This window comes from Macrobrachium rosenbergii, chromosome 42, assembly GCF_040412425.1.
Source record: "Macrobrachium rosenbergii isolate ZJJX-2024 chromosome 42, ASM4041242v1, whole genome shotgun sequence".
NCBI lineage: Eukaryota > Metazoa > Arthropoda > Malacostraca > Decapoda > Palaemonidae > Macrobrachium > Macrobrachium rosenbergii.
In genome coordinates, this window is record NC_089782.1 from 13,957,958 (window position 1) to 13,975,830 (window position 17,873).

Genomic DNA, 17,873 nt, shown 5'->3' on the forward strand with positions numbered 1-17,873 from the left:
TATTTGTTATTTATTGGTTCCTGTTCAACTTCTTTTCAATAATTCAACTATCTCTTATTGACCAAGAGTCTGTTTTATTACCTTTACATGATTGGTATGAACAATTCTTTCCTTTGTAAAGTCACCAATTCGGCGCCAGGATAGTGTTTCTGGTGGCGCCATTAATTAAGTCTCCGCTGAGCTTGTTTTCTTTGGTGACTTCCCCGTTTTTCTTCAAGCTAAATTAGTCACGCCTAAAACGTGCCAGGTCACGCATCTTAATCATTTTTACTTTATGGTATTTATACGAATGTCACACATTGTGTATCACATGTTTCTTCATTCACAGGCATCAAGACTGTATCTATATTGTGTCTCTGTATGTTTCGTATTGTAATTGCATCGCTCACTGCATATTATTGTTTATTGTTTCGACCTCAGGTCACAGTCAATTCCATTGTCTCTCTCACGGCCCGGCGTCAGTCGGCCGCAATATAAGTCGCCTGGATCTGTAATAAACCACGACAGTGCTCTCTCAGCTCCCACTGAGAGAACACCCCAGACCTTCCTGCCGAATAAAAACGATAATTACATAATTTATAAATGTATATACCCAATCTAATAAAGTTGGGCGACATTGATAAACTTAAAATTTACTTAACAATACCAAGGAACCTACATTATTAGTACGTGATTTAACACCCACAAACTCAGATATGGGGACTGTCATTGTACAAACTCAAATAGAATAGGAAGTAAAAATAGAAGAGTTCGTGATTCAAATGACATGTGCTGTATAAATGATGGACGAAATTAGCACATGTTTTCAAAAGTACATGGAACATTTTCCTCAGTAGACTTTAACTCTTATGTACAACAAGCATAGTTGGACAGATTGATTAGAATAAGAATACAGTTGGATGACTTGTACACCAGTGATCATTTCCCAATATTAATTTCCTTATTGCAAAATAATCCTGCAAAACATGTCCCTCACTATAACATTTATAAAGTAGATTGGGAGCGATATGAAATGCACACTAGAAATATCCCACAATTTGAACACATTTGAAAGACCACAATATATGCCATTAAATTTCTGTTGGATTTCATTAAAATGCTGTGATAAAGCAATACCAAAGTCAAAACTTCATCCAACAAAACAATACAAAGTTCCTGGTGGTCTGATGAGTTAACAAAATTAATAAATGTAAACACACAATAGGGACAATTAGATAATTTGAATAGAAAGTTCAATAAATGAATAAAAATTACTGATATTAGAAAGAACTTTACAAAAATGACTGTATTATTACTAAAAATTATACATTAAAACCTCTATACAAAAAATATCTGCAAAATTTAAAAAAAACAATTCAAGGAAGAATCATTTCATGGAGGAAATATATACTAACATCTCTCTCTCAATACTCCCATACAAAAAAATGGGAAAAATTCAGAAAATAAATGGTAACCTATGTCAAACCACCTAGACATGCCATATTAAAAGATGGGAAAAGAACACTTGATCCAAAAGAAATAAGTAATATAATGGGAGAAAATTTAGCAAATGTTAGTAGTGATGAGAATTTAGATGAACAATTTCGCACAAAAGAAAATGAAATAGAATTAATAACAATAAATTTTGAAACAATAAAAGATATATATTATAATAGAAAATTTAGAATGTCAGAGATGGAATATGCTCTCTCGAACAGCAATAAATCTGCTCCTGGATGACAATATTTGTTTGAGATGATCTGCCACTGTCACCTTTGGCAAAGTCATACTATTAGAGTTTTATAATCATTTATGGTTTTCGAAATTTATTTCAGGTGAATACAGAGCCATAATTCCCATTCCCAAACCTGAAAGGGATCCCAGTAATATAAATAATTACAGACCAATTCTTAACAAGCTGCTTATGCAAATTGTTAGAGAAATGGTAAATGCTCGACTAACATGGTACATTCGAGAAAATAAAATTTTAACCTCACTCAGTTTGAGTCACAGTAACAGATCTACATTGATCCTCTCTCAACTTAGAAGACCATATACATAGAGGTTTTGAACGAAAACAAATTACTGTAGAATGTCTTTTGTGACATTGAAAAGCATACGATAATACATGGAGGTATGCTATATTAAATACTTTACAAAAACAACAACATCCGTAGACATTTACCTAGGTTTATACAGAACTTTTGACAAACCGTACTTCTTCAGGTGAGAATTGATGATGATGTCTAGAAACATTTCCAATTTTGAAAATGGTGTCCCTACAGGGAAGTGTCCTTAGTGACACACTGTTTACTTTAGTAATTATTGATATCAGTAAAATCTACCTATTGGCATTAAAACCTGTACATTGGATGATTTTGCCATATATTATTCAGCAACTCGAATAAAACATGCAGAAAGAATCGTTAATAAAAGCATAGTAAAAATAGATGAATGGGCCTCATCTGTAGGCTTTAAATTTTCCATAGATAAAACTCAAGCAATCATGTTTTATAAAAATAAAAGTGGAAAAAAGGTGAAGAAATAGATTTAAAAATCAGAAACCAGTATACCAATTGGCCAAACAGCAAAATTTTTGGGATTAGTATTTGATACCTCCATTTGAACTGAGAGTCATGCATTACATATGTAAAATCTAAAAGTAAAAGAGCATTAAATCTAATGAGAAAACTATCAAACACTACTTGGGGAGCCGATAGACATACCCTTACTGTACTGTATAAGGCAACAGTTCTGTCCATCATTGATTATGGAAGCGAAGCATATGGCTCGACATCTGACGCAGTGCTGAAAATGTTAGACCCTGTTCACAATGAAGGCCTTAGAATATGCTCAGAGCCTTTAAATCATCACCAAAATCATGCCTTTGTCTCTCCATAGAGAGCTAGTAACAATGAAAAGTGCTTTAAGAATTCAAACTAGAGATTCTCAAACCAAAAAATTATTTGAATTAAGAGATACACAAACAACCATCCACCACCTTTCCCAATTAGAGGTAGAAGATTGTTTTGTCGCTGAATATAACATGCAAGTGCCTTTAATGGTAAAACTACCTCCCTGACAATGAATAAAATGAGAATTTGCACACACCTCAAGTTTATCAAAAGTAACTCATATACACCAGAACACCATAGACAAATATACAATAGGAGCTATTATAAACCGAAAGGTCCACATTACGCAAATATATACAGATTACTGCAACTGTAGAACACGGAGCAGGATATGCAGCAGTGTCCCAAGACAAAACTTATCAGTTCTCTCTTTCCTAATAATGCTTCTTGTATTTACAGCAGAATTGTATGGAATTGCACCAGCTATGTACAAATAAAGAATCATCATCCACAATCATTTTGATATCTAGTGATTCAAGAAGAGCTTTAGAAGCTATTCAAAGCTGCTAAATCAAAATAATATAGTACAACAAATAAATTATATCTCCCAATTTTATATAATAAATGGAAAAATGAAAAATATGTTGGATCCCTGCGCATGTAGGGATCAAAAGAAATGAAGATGCAGACAAAAGAAGCAGCAGCAAACTCACATGACAAGATCAAATGAATATCCCTGTTACAGATTACAGGTAACCTCACATAAAAATGGATATCATAAAATAAATGGCAATATATATGATGAAGAACCTGAAAGTAATAAACTGGAAAGAAATAAAGCACGTTAAAAAAATGGAGTTCATTATATCAGAGAGAGAGACACGCACAAGTAATTTTAACAAGTCTCAGAATAGGCCATACTCGTCTGACACATGGGCACTTAATGAGCAGCCCACATGGCCCGGCTCCCGAGTGCTCAGAATGCAGAGTAATGATAACGGTCAGCCTTGTGTTATGTGAATGTCCAAAGTATGACCAACAACGAATGCTCCATTTTTGGAAATAGATCAATGAAAGAAATTTTGTCAGGAATCTTTCACATTTTCAATCATTCCACTTGATGTTCTTGAAGAACTGTAATTTAATTAATAAAATATAAAAGTAACTTAATAATAAAAGCATGAAAAGCCTTTTAACATTTGAATTTTACAAAAAAGAGAAAATGTTAAAATTTAGCTTAATTTATATTCTGAATTTTAATATACCGTTTTAGTATGTATGTAAGGAAGTCTGAGTAAATGATGGACAGAGAGGATGTATCTATGCAGTTTTTTACTTCATTCTAATTATCTATCATTGTATCGAATGATCTATTGGGTCCTAGAGTTTGACTTCAGCTCCTGGACCTATATTTTAATCGAATACTTCAATAGTTCTGTGAGAGCTGAAAGTCAGCTCAGTGGATGGATGGATGTATGATATTTAGGGCACAAGCCCAGGCACTGGGGCCAACAAGGCCATTCAGCGCCCTAATGGAGAGAAAATAGATTATGTTAAAGTTATGAATTCATGAAGGAAATGATTAATAAATAAAATGAAGTGATGTGACCAATAAATAAGTGTATGAAGTTTAATGAATGATGTGATATATACATAAAAATTTAACGTCATTAAATTTACGTGATGTAATAAATATATTAAATAAATTAAATATCGTTAAAAATTTTAATACACTTTAAAAGAGATGATAGCAGAAATATCTGCTTCATCTCCAAAATATCAGACAGGATTTACCCTGAAAATTATCTCTCTCTTTGGTTAAAATATCTGGGGCAGACCATCAGAATGTGCTCCACTGTTAGTGTCTCGTCACAGTAAGTACACCTGGAGGGCTGCTTCCTTCTAAAATAAACTCATGGGTTAGGATAAGTGTGCCCAATCCTTGTCTGTTAAAATAACCTCTGTCTGTCAGGCAAGCGGAAATGACGAAGACCATGGTAGTATATTATCCCCAATATTTCTATACTTATTATTGGCAAGAAGAGATAGAAGTCCACCTTTCTAGTTACTTTATTTCAAACATAAGATCTACTGGACCTTTTAGGTCCGTATGAGGCAATTTTTCAGGCAGGCTTCTGATAAAACACTAGCAGCTTTCGCTTCTCGTCTGCCATCTCGTTTCCGAATCCCTCACGTGAGAAGGACCCAATAGAAAGAGACTGATTTACGTCGACACATATACTGGAAAAGCCACTCCTGAACTTTTGAATTAATGGATGAAAGCTATTAAATTTTTCAATAGGCTTCATAAGTTTCTAGAGTCTGAGTATATAAATAAAAATTAGAGTCACTACTTTGAAAACTAAATCTAGGCAGACACTATGGCTGTTAATTCAGTAGTAAATAATGGATGCAGAGTCAGGTATTCTATTGTGTACGCTGTATCACCAAGGATAACAGCGCACCAACAATTACTATCTGACTTTGATCCATCTGTATAGATTTTTGTAAATTAGTATGGGTAACATCGTGCTCTAAGAATTTTCCCCACCCTCTCTACAGTGCAGTCTTTTTGTTAAACAGTTTCTTATATATTGATGCTTCTGGGATAAGCCATGAGGATTTACAGGATATTCTACTTCCAGGACTTTCTGGGATTTAACATGATTATTCTAACATCCTCATTCAGTCGAATTTAATGCTTAGAAACTCTTGTACCAGAAAAACTTCTGAGAGTCTGTTTCCTTTTAGTGCTTGAAAGGAGGGATTTGGGAGCATCTTTCTATTCTAGCCATGTATCGCAAACTTAGCTCTGCCTTCTTAGATCATAAATGATCTGTCTCGACATATATGCTTTCAACAGGCGAAGTTCAAAGCCGTGAGCATATTCAACCCCATGTTGTGTACAACATCCAGTTCCTTTAGCTTGGTTTTGCAGGCTGATCTAGTGGGGTGGGTGCTGAATGGATTATTTCACTGGCTGACACGGGACCCCGATCCAGAAATTGCACCGACAGGGGCCTGAACAAGATGTGAAATCATGCAAATGCACGAAATAAAAAAGGTGAGGATATAATTTATTAAAAAATCTGCATTTTAGAACACCAAACGATATCTAACATTACCTTGAACAATTTCGGGGCTTCATGCCCTCTTGTGCACAACAAAATATATACTTGACAAACTGCTGACTGAAAAACAGTTGTCTTTTCCCAAATGTGGTTTCATTATTTTTACCACATTTTCTTAAAAATTCTTTGCCAAAGTGGCGTAGAGAGGTTTTATTTTGTGGCTTACTGCATACAGGAAGCCAAAACACATAAAATAACTAAAAAGGCAGATATCTGGGTCAGTCAATGACGACTAAGAGCAGACTGCAATGTACTTGAAAAGTGCTTGTATTGCATATGAAAGGGTATTTTTGCAGGATCAAAAAGTTAAGTATACCTTAGTTTAACCAGACCACTGAGCTGATTAACAGCTCTCCTAGGGCTGGCCCGAAGGATTAGATTTATTTTACGTGGCTAAGAACCAATTGGTTACCTAGCAACGGAACCTACAGCTTACTGTGGAATCCAAACTACATTATAGCGAGAAATGAAGTTAACATATTACCCTCTAAGGCTTTGCCATTATTTCAGCTTTCATCATGAACTAAAAACATCTAAATGGTTACGTTTCAGGCTGATGATTACATTCTAAGCAAAGTATGATATCAAAATGCTTAATTTTTACTGTCAGCATGGATAAATTCAATGGGCCTTATAATCAAACTATATTTCTTTCTCGTCAGCATGACCTTATTCTTACTGGGTTTGTGAGGCTGCTGAATTTGACTCCTAAAGCAGTAATTACAACATATCAGTCTATTTGCATACTGTACCTTAGCTGGTTAGAACACTGCTCTAGTAAATACCCTCATGGTGCTCTCTCTCAACTGAGAAGCTGTGGATTGTTTCATAGTGCTATAGAACTGAATACTTTAAATCATGACTGCCACAACTTACTCTCACTTACCTATAAACAATGGTTCACATGAAATAAGTTCTCCATCAATAAAAACTTGTCAAAAAATAGTATCTGTCTCAACTCTGAAAACAACAGTTCTCTCATTAAACATCATGACAGAACATAATACTGCCCTCCTGCTTTAACAACAATGTTTTCTTGTGAAAAAAAAAGTTTGTATAATCCTTCTCCTGTCTTTCCACATAAACAACAAGAAACACCTTGATATACTTCACTTCTTTATTTGCTTTACAGGAAAATCCATCAAAATACCATGATATAGGATTTGGTTAATTTCACTGTAACATAAGAAAAAAAAAAATTGCCAAATCTCGCATTACAACAGTCATTTGCTTCCCATAAGCAAGTCATTTCATTTTTCATTTGTTGTCACATGTACAGGATGAAAATAAGTACAGGATAAACTTTTTATTAGAATGAATTAAGCACCTGATCACTAAAATAAAATAAACCTACTATAGGTAGACATATTCTCTGTCCACTAAATAAATCTTGAATTATGGAATACAGTAGGAGACAATGTAATCTATGAGCTGAAATTTCGATTCAGTTCTTAACAAAAGCAACATTATAAACTTTCTGTAACTGACAAATTATGGACATTAGAGGGTTCAACCTAAAATATTAAATTCCTCAGAATATGGATATTCCCCAGAGTTCTTAAATATATTAGACAGATTTCCAACCAAGGGAGAGAACTGTGAAAGAGAAATGTGAAGGGAAATGATGGAACACCCTCGCATAAAGGAAATTTTATTAGTGGGAGAGAAAATTAACATAATGAGACCCTCATGTATAAAGAAATGGATCTTGAGAGAGCAGGATGACAAGACTAAATGTTACAGGGGAGAGGACATCCCTCACACATAAACACATACATAAGAGGGAAAAAAGGTACCATGAGAATCCTGGCGACATAAGAAAATTAATTTGTGAGGGGGAAGAACCCTGTTATAGCCTACAACCCCCAGCAACCCTTAACAACAAAAGGGCACAAAAGAAATGGTAAAGAAAGGAATGAGCAAGGTAAACATCTCTTGGGATGACAGTAAATTTAAATACACAAGAAAGCAAGGAAAAAAGAAATAGCCTTTTATGAAGAAAAACAGATAGCCACAGATTGTGGGAGAGACAGAAACAATTTTACAGAGCAAATTTGAGGAGAAACACTACTCAAAAAGCCTACAAAGGGGAAAAACATTTGTACACTAATGAAGTGGAAAGTAGAGCAGAGAGTTGGGTGTCTAAAGGCAACTTCCTCAAACAATGAAGAACTTAACAGAAGCACAAAGGAGAACAAATGGACCCTGATTCATTAAAAAGGTACAACAAGTAGGAAGGGAGAGAGAGAAAACTGAGATAATCAGGGCAAACGTTATCACCTACTATAAAATTTCTAAAAAAAATTTACATAATTTCCAAGGTTTGTTGTTAAGAAACATTTGCTGTTACATTAATGCCAGTGAGACTCAAAATTTCCATGGACAAGACAAGACTCCATAAAATTCTGAATGAAAAGCATAAAATCAAAAGCTCTACTCACTAAACTAAGGGAGGTGAGAATGTATGCTATTCCCTCCCTTTCAAAACATCAGTTACTTCTTCCAATCCCCAAAGGTTATATCCAGAGGCATCTATGAAGTGTGTGGGTATTGTGCAAGACTGGACAATATTCTATCCCTACTGTACAGTATGATGCAGCGACCATTTAATGTGACGGTAATGGGCAAGATGCCAAAGTACTTAATGACTATTTCTTTATTGATAAATGTAAACTTATCTTTCCATGAGGTATTAAACAGAAAAGCTTTGATGACATCAAGACACATTCACCTATCTACTTCCAATTACTGTACTGTATGACCTTAAAAGCGTGAGAGGCAAAGAATCGGCTGAATAGGCTGTTTACTCAAAGAGGTTAAGAATTCCTTCCTGCACGACTATCCTTGATGTTGAAAATGTGGAACAGCACAGTTTCATCACCACAGTGTCACTTGAAAGGTGTAGTTTTAAAAGGATAACTATTTTCACACAAAGTCCTCACAATCTAGGTACTTGTATTAGCATTACAATGTTTGCAAATTTAATTTGCAAAGGATATATCATTTTTCAAAAGACTAATGAACGGAATACTTTCAACACACTGCAAAGGTTCAACAACACTTGAGAGAAACAACTGAATGTCTAAATCCTGTCATTGTAGCAGGTCCATGGTTGGGTGAATGAAAGCTGCAGAGGGGAAATGGAAATTGGCAGAGACAGCACCACGATTCTAACTGAACCCATTTACCTTCAAAGGTTGCTGTTGGTGCACTGTTGATGCTGCCTGTAGAACCTGCACAAATCTTACCACAGTAACCATATAAAAAGCTGTATCTGCAAGCCAGTTAAATAACTCCATTGTATAAAATAACATAGCCACTATATCTTTTGTTGCTTGAACACTACACGTCCCAACCCCAATGGTAGGTTTAAGAATTGTGTAATTAGTGTCACATGTCACTTAAGGCAGCGATCAAAGTAAACATTGCCGATGTAACCACCCTTCATACTCCTCGTTACATTCTGTTCAAATAGCCGCCGATTGTTCTGTAAAACTTCCGCAGCTTCCTTATTCAATGGATCCTCTGGATTGGGCTCCTGTTAAAACACAGTATGAATGAATAAATTCAGAAGTAGGGGAATGTAAATGTCTTACTTATGCTAATTTGATTTTCATTCAACTGTGGCAAACTAAAATTTCATTAGTGTAAAGTATAGATCTTATTACAAAATTACTGTTTAAAGCCCTGATCATACAGATGAATCTTTTTAGTCTTAAATAAAGCCTCATGCCTAAATTATATAAAATTTTAGAAGGTATTTTATTTTTCCTAACATACAAACCTGAAGCTCTTTACAAAGGATTAAGCTTCCAGTACAAGATAGAAACAGACATTCAGACTTATTGACAAGGTAGTTAACTATCAACAGGCAGGGGGAATCCTAGCCCACCTTTTGGTGCCAAACAAAAGGGGTGGATGAGGGGGGCCCAGTAAATGTAAAGAACTTTAGGTCTTTTGGAATGCCAAAAGACAGGGCGATGGCCCTGAACCCATGAGTCTCACCCAGACGGTACACTCGCCCTCCTCACTGGCCGAGTCATTTGCCTGCTTGATCATCTCTTGGAACAAGTGTGTTCCTAGACAGTCAGACCTGAGATGTCAAGCTCCCTTTAGTAGTACTTCAGCACCAAAATGGGAGGAGATCAAGACAAACCTGAACCTGACTTCAAACCTGGTATCTGAGACAAATCCAAGTGAAACAGATCCCCACCCCCTTGAGTACTTAACATTACATGAGAGGCTGTGAAGCTTACCTACTGTCTTCACTGATTCCTGGGCTAGGAGGCAAACAGTCTTTAGAGTGAGATCCAAGGGCTTGTAAGCCATCAAGTCAGACTCCTAGGGATGAGTGTCATGTCCCATTCAAGGGGCCCGAGGTCCTTGGGAAGACAAGACCATTCAAAACGGATGGAAGATCTACTCCATTTAGTCCCAAGAGCTGGCCCTTGGGAGACCTATAGCCTTTAATGGCTGATACTGAGAGAAGCTTCTCACGTCAAAGGTAGACTAGGAAGTCCGCTGTTTGCTGAAGAGTGGCTCTGGCTAGAGAGATATCCCATCTACAACGCCAACAGAAGATTGGCCATTTCCCAACAGACAGTTGCTGAGGACTTGCATAGGTATCAAGACATCTCCTTCTCAGTCTGGCAATAAAAGTCCCTTGCTCAGAGAAGACATTGGACAGTCTCCAGGGATGAAGTGCCAGCGCTTCTACACCTGGTAATAACTCTCTATGTGTGGCTGACACAACAGGTTGTGCCATGGGTCCAGATACCACTCAGCATGAGACCACCTAGCAGCCACCAAAGTCAGCCTGAGATTTGGGGTTGATCACCCTTCTGATCAAGCAGAATGGCAGAAAAGCATGTCACTGAGATTGATCAATGGGTGTTGAAAGATATCCTCCATCGCTGCCAATGGGTCTGGGACTATTGAACAGAAGGCCAGGAGCTTCTTGTTGTGCCAAGTGGTAAACTGGTCTATGCTCAGGGTCCCCCAAACCTTGAATAGCTTCCTTGCAACACAAGTGGGTAAGGACCACTCCATCCCTATTACCTGCTTCTGGTGGCTAAGCTTGTCTGCCACTACATTCTGAGACCACAGAATGTACCTAGAAGTCTACCACCCTCTGGTGTTTCTGATTCATCAACTGGTAGAGGGAAGACATACTTACCCTTCTTGCTTGTTGAAGTATGCCACTAAAGTCACCTCGTGAATAACACGGGTTTAAAGATCAAAGGCAAATACAGTATTTATAGAAGTACTGTACCTTTTTCTAACAAGGTCATTTTGATTTGGTACAAATCTACTTGTGAGCCACATGCCTGGGATGGTCCCGAGTGGCAATGACAATTATGAACACTACCCAGTGGCAGGAGAGGTGAAACCAACACAAGGTTCCAAGACATACAATAATTATTGTAAAGTACAATAACTTGACCTTCTGTACGATATACTGTCCGATACAAATTTCTACAGTATTTTATATATTTGTAATTACTGTACACTAAATAAAAGTAAATAGTACGATGTAACTACCCAATGTACCTGTTGAATCTTTCTATGATTGAAAAGTTAATACATCAAAACATTGATGGAACACAATTAGAAATTATAACATTTAGTGTGTAAAAACTGAAATTTAATAACCATTCACACTATACACTAAAAAAAAAAACACTTAAATCAACATGAAAAATGTAAGCAACACCACCAAAAATGTAAACATTGCATAAATGTTTTAGAACAGTATGCTATGAAATAAGTTAATGGTTGAGATCAAACAAAAGACCAATATTGGTTAGTTGTTTTTCTATAATAAACTAATATAGTGTGATAATCATCTGAGAGGCATTGAAATAAAGTTAAAGTGATTTTGGACACATCTCCATTACCAGCTTATGAAATATGAATGTAAACACTGCACAAGTTATAAACATTATGAGGTGAACTGAAAAACAAAATTATTATTATTACTAAAATAGTTTAACCAGACCACTGAGCTGACTATCAGCTCCCATAGGGCTGGCCCGAAGGATTAGGATGAAATACCAGGTCCAGGCCATACGCCTAGAACTGGGACCAAACAGGTCATTCGCATGATAATGAATAAATGAAAATGAAGTTTAAAAGGAAAAACTAAAACGAACATGCTTTTAAGCTGAAACACATGTATACCAACAAAATACACTGCTTGTTTCCATACATACAAAAAAATTAAAGATTAAAAAGAATAAAATATTTAATAAAAATAAAATTCAGAATAAATTACACAATTTTTTTATTCATTAAACACCCTGTGGGCTTCTGTATTTTCATGATTTACTTGGTTTTATATTTTGTCTATTAAGTTACACTTCTTCATGAATGTTAAAATTGGGATGACTGAAAATGTATAGGATTCCAACAAAATTTCCCCCATCGATTTATTTCCAAAGGCTAATACTTGCTGTTGATTCTATTTTGGACAGTCACACAACATGTTTGACTGTTATCAACACTGCATTCTGAGCATTTGGGAGGAGGGCCATGTGGACTGTTCATCAAGTGTCCATGTGTCAAACAAGTATGGCCTATTCACAGACGCATCAAAATTACTTGTGTGCATCTCTCTCTCTCTCAAATGATGAGCTTCATTTTCCAACAGTGGATTTTATCTGTTTCAATTTATTATTTATAAGTTCCTCGTCCCATATATTTTGCCATTTATTTACAATGATTGTTTTTATATCTCTTATGTAATCACTACCTGGGATTTTTACATTTGCTCTTGCCATGTGGACTGCTTCTTTAGCTGCTTTACCAGCTTCTTCATTTCCTTTAATCCCTACATGGGCAGGGATCCAACATATTTCAATATATTTTCCATTATTATACAATTTGTGGAGTTCATATTTAATTTCCTGTACAATACTATTTTTTGAATAGTAACCTTGAATGGCTTCTATAGCACTTCTTGGGTACTAAAAATCACAAAATTATTGAAAGACATTTGCTTTACAATTTTGATGGCTAAATTGATTGCACACAACTCTGCTGTGAAGACTGAGGCATTATTAGGCAAAGATAACTGATATGACTTGTTCTGATATATAGCTGCATATCCTACCGAATGTTGTGATTTTGACCCACCTGTATAAATCGCGTAATGTGAACGTTTTTGTCTTATATGATCTATGGTTTTTTGTCTATGGTGTTCTGTTTTCAACTGTGCAAACCTGTATAAATCGCTTAATGTGAAAGTTTTTGTCTTATATGATCTATGGTTTCTCTAACTGGGAAAGGAGGCGGATGATTGTTTATAAATATATCCCTTAGATCAAATAGATTTTTTGTTTGTGAATCACTTGTCTTAATTCTTAATGCACTTTTCATTGTTATGAACTCTCTATGGAGGAACAATGGCAGTTCGCTACATTTGACTTGTACCGAGGAGACTGGTGAGGATCTAAATGCTCCTGTGCACATTCTTAGTCTTTCATTATGAATTGGATCTAATATTTTCAGTGCTGTTTCTGACGCTGAACCATATATTTCACTTCCATAGTCAATGACTGGTAACACTGTTGCTTTATACAGTATGGTAAGAGTATGTCTATCAGCTCCCCAATTTGTGTGTGATAGTTTTTTAATTAGACTTAGTGCCCTTTTGCATTCTGATCTTATGTAAGTTATATAGGCTTTCCAATTCAGGTGTGCATCAAATATTAATCCTAAAAATTTTGCCGTTTGGCTAATTGGTACATATGGTTTCTGATTTTCAATTCTATTTCTTCACCTTTTTTCCAATTTATATTTTTATAAAACATGACAGCTTGAGTTTTTTCTACGGAAAATCTAAAGCCTACAGATGAGGTCCATTCATATATTTTTATTATGGTTTTATTAATCATTCGTTCTGCATGCTTTATGCGTGATGCTGTATAATATATGGCAAAATCATCCATACATAGCTTACTTTTAATTCCAACTGGTAGCATGTTACTGATATCACTAATTGCTAATGTAAATAGAGTACCACTAGGGACACTCCCTTGTGGAACTCCATTTTCAAGTGGAAATGTTTCGGAATAAACATTATCTATTCTCACCTGGAAAGTGCAATCAGTCATAAAGTTTTTAATAAACTTAGAAAGATGGCCATGTATGTTATTATTATGTAATGATTTTAACCTTTAAACGCCGACTGGACGTATCGTAAGTCGACTAAAATTGTCTGTCGGGTGACGAGCGGACGTACCGTACGTCGACTACAAAAAATTTCAACCTTCAGTCAACTCTGACTCGACTGAAATGGTCGAAAAACACAATTGTAAGCTAAAACTTTTACATTCTAGTAATATTCAATCATTTATCTTCATTTGCAACAAATTGGAAGTCTCTAGCACAATATTTTGATTTATGGTGAATTTTTGAAAAAAACTTTTTCCTTATGTCCACGCTGTAACTCGGCTGAAAATTTCAGAAATTCTTTCGTCATTTTGTCGTAATTTTTGCACCGTTTTATATTAGCCGTTACATAAAGTTTTATATTTGAAAATGTGTGCAATTTCATGTAAATACAACAAAAACAACCCATGGTTGTAGCTTTTATCAGTTTGGAAATATTTTCATGTAAATCACAATAAGTGCCAAAATTTCAACCTTCGATCAACTTTGACTTGACCGAAATGTTCGATAAAGCAATTTTAAGCTAAAACTCTTACATTCTAGTAATATTCAATCATTTACCTTCATTTTGCAACAAATTGGAAGTCTCTAACACAATATTTCGATTTATGGTGAATTTTTGAAATAAACTTTTTCCTTACATCCACGCAGTAACTCTGCCGAACATCTCAGAAATTCTTTCGTCACTTTGTCGTAATGTTTGCACCGTTTTATACAGTATTAGTCGTTCCATAAAGTTTTATATATGAAAATGTGCGCAATTTCATGTAGAATACAACAAAAAATAACTCATGGTTGTAGCTTCTATCAATTTTGAAATATTTTCATATAAATCACGATGTGCCAAAATTTCAACCTTCGGTCAACTTTGACTCGACCGAAATGGTCGAAAAACGCAATTGTAAGCTAAAACTCATACATTTTCTAGTAATATTCAATCATTTACCTTCATTTTGCAACAAATTGGAAGTCTCTAGCACAATATTTCGATTTATGGTGAATTTTTTGAAAAAAACTTTTTCCTTACGCCTCATGCTGTAACTCGGCGAACATCTCAGAAATTCTTTTCGTCACTTTGCCGTAATGTTTGCACCGTTTTATATTAGTCATTACATAAAGTTTTATATATGAAAATGTGCACAATTTCATGTAGAATACAACAATAAATAACTCATGGTTGTAGCTTTTATCAATTTTGAAATATTTTCATATAAATCACGATAAATAGAAAAAATTTGACCTTTCGTCAACTTTAACTCCACCGAAATGGTCGAAAACTGCAATTGTAAGCTAAAACACTTACTGTTTAGTATCATTCAATCAATTACCTTCATTTTGCAACAAACGGGAAGTCTCTAGCACAATATTTCGATTTATGGTGAGTTTTGAAAAAAACTTCTTTAAATCCAGCGTTACAAATTCATGCATCATTTTGTGATAATATTTTCTCTGTGTTGCTTTGATCGTTTTACAATTTGTTATATACCAAAATCATCGCAATTTGGTGTACAATACAAAGAAAAAAAATAACTCATTAGCTTTAACCGTTTTGCTCACAGCGCGATTTGTATACAATCATATATGAAACTTTTTTTTGCCCTGTCATATATTTCAATATTTATATATGATAATGATATTTTTTCTCATTTCCAATGGTTGCATACTAAACTTCAGGCAATGAAAAAAAGGAGCCAAAAATGAACTTTTAATCTTGAAAACTAAGCATGCTGTGATTTTTTGAAAAAAAACTTTTTTTCCGCTTCGGCGCTAACTCCCGAACGCCGCCGGCATACGGCAGACACTTCCGTAAACAGAGGCTCGGCGTTTAAGGGTTAATAATTCATTTATATTCCGTTGAATAGTGTAACATGAGAGTGGTCAAATTACTCTAAATTATTTAAGCTGATATTTTTAAAAATTTGTTATAAGTTAATTTGTATTTTTGTAGGTCTTGATTCATTTTTTGTTGTAGTTTTAATTTGACTTTCGTTAACTGTTACATTTTTACTATCTTGATTTAATTTTTCCATTTTGATTTTTTTAAGAATATCTACAACACTGATATGTTTTTCTTTGTAATATTCTAAATGTTCAATACACATACAACCTTCTTCATGAGATTTGATGTTTGTTTTTTCCTTATTTCTATACCTCATGAAATTTCTTATGGTGTTGGTTAGGCTTTCTTTAGTTATAGTTTTATTTTTGTGGCACATTGCTACAAAGCATTTACTACAACCATATGTGTCTTTATGTTCATTAGTTTGTTGTTCCTTCTTGGTTCTTCTTGTGGCGCCTATAATTGGTGAAGGGTGAATTTCTTTGCATTCATTGTAGTTATCTATGTTTCTATGTTTTGGTTTTCCATTTCATCTGAGTTTTGTGACTCTGCTCCTAGAGGTATTATTGTTACTATGGGAGACAGTGGAATGTTTGATTTAGTGTTCTGTTTCTGAACTTTAGCTTTTGGTGAGATTGGCGGGTTATTTATCTTTTTACAGCGTTCTTTGGTGGAATTAGGTGGGGTCTTACCTAGTTGCCTCTTCCGATTTGTGTTATCTGTTTTATCACATTCTCGTAACTTTAATTCTTCTTCAGCTTTCTTTGTGTCAATATTCATATCTACTTCTGGTAAGGAGGTAAATCTATTGTCCACTGTGATAATGTCATTGTTGTATGAAATCTCCATAGAAGAGAACAATTTGATCATGTATTTTTTTTTAGTGATATTTCTTTATTTCCATTGTCATTCACTTATTTGATTTTGAAGTATCTGCATACCTAAATTTCTTAGCTGGGTCATTCAATCCTCTCACTTTTAGTTCTAACTTTGCTTCCCTGATTGACATTCCAGTTCGTTCTTGTAGTAATTTAAGTTCAGTATTGTAATTATAGAATGCACGTTTTAGATCGGGCATGATGTTCTAGGACACAATTTATGCATTTTGGTTGGCATCAGTCCCAGCGTGTTTTATGTTCTTGCAAACTGCAATAGGCTCATCTGGGAAAATTTCTGCATTTAATGGCTGTATGGCCATATTTGCAAGTTCTTGCATTGCATGGGTTTGGGAACATAAGGTCTTAATTCCCTGTTTAATCCCAGTATTTTAATTTTCAAGGGCAAGGTTTGGCTACTGAACTTTATTTTTGCTATTTTGATAGATTTATTTTTGTATTTCCTGTTTGGGACCTCATATAATTCAAAGTTTTCAACATTGTTGTATCTTTTCTGTAATGAATATGAAAACACTGATTTGTTTTTTATTTCTTCTTCTAGATTCAGCAATATTACTGTGCCTTGTACACTATTCATGGTATCATGCCTTGTAATGCTTATATTTATGTTCTCTATACTTTTAATGTTTTGATAATTTTCTGACTGGATTCTGGTTAGTTTCAACCAATCATATCCTTTTTTTAATTTGTCTTATGCTCATCTCTTTTGATGGGCATCGGTTCAACAAGAAATTTTCCAATTTTAATAAGAATATATCTTGGTCAGCTTGTAATTTCAAAAACCTTGACCAGTTTGATTCTCCAAAGAGGGAATCAAAGTGAACCACGGTTGAGTCAGGTCTATATTTTCTTTTATTTAGTCTTTTAGGCTCCAAAGGGCCCATACTTGAAAAGTTTGAACTATTTTTTGTTCCTTTCTTTGATGGAGACACAGGCACAGAAACATCTGGCTCACAGGAGAATGGATCCATTGTAACAATGCCAGGTCCTTTTTTCACAG

General features: G+C 34.9%; 1 protein-coding gene across 1 annotated transcript in view; it reads right to left on the reverse strand.

The window, feature by feature from the left end:
* Positions 1–7,068: 7,068 nt before the first annotated feature.
* UbcE2M (NEDD8-conjugating enzyme UbcE2M) overlaps positions 7,069–17,873 on the reverse strand; it is a 65,752-nt gene continuing 54,947 nt past the window's right edge. The window contains exon 5 of the mRNA XM_067085520.1: positions 7,069–9,503. Within this exon, the coding sequence (XP_066941621.1) occupies positions 9,363–9,503 (141 nt within the window). The 3' untranslated portion in view covers positions 7,069–9,362. The remainder of the gene's footprint in view (positions 9,504–17,873) is intronic.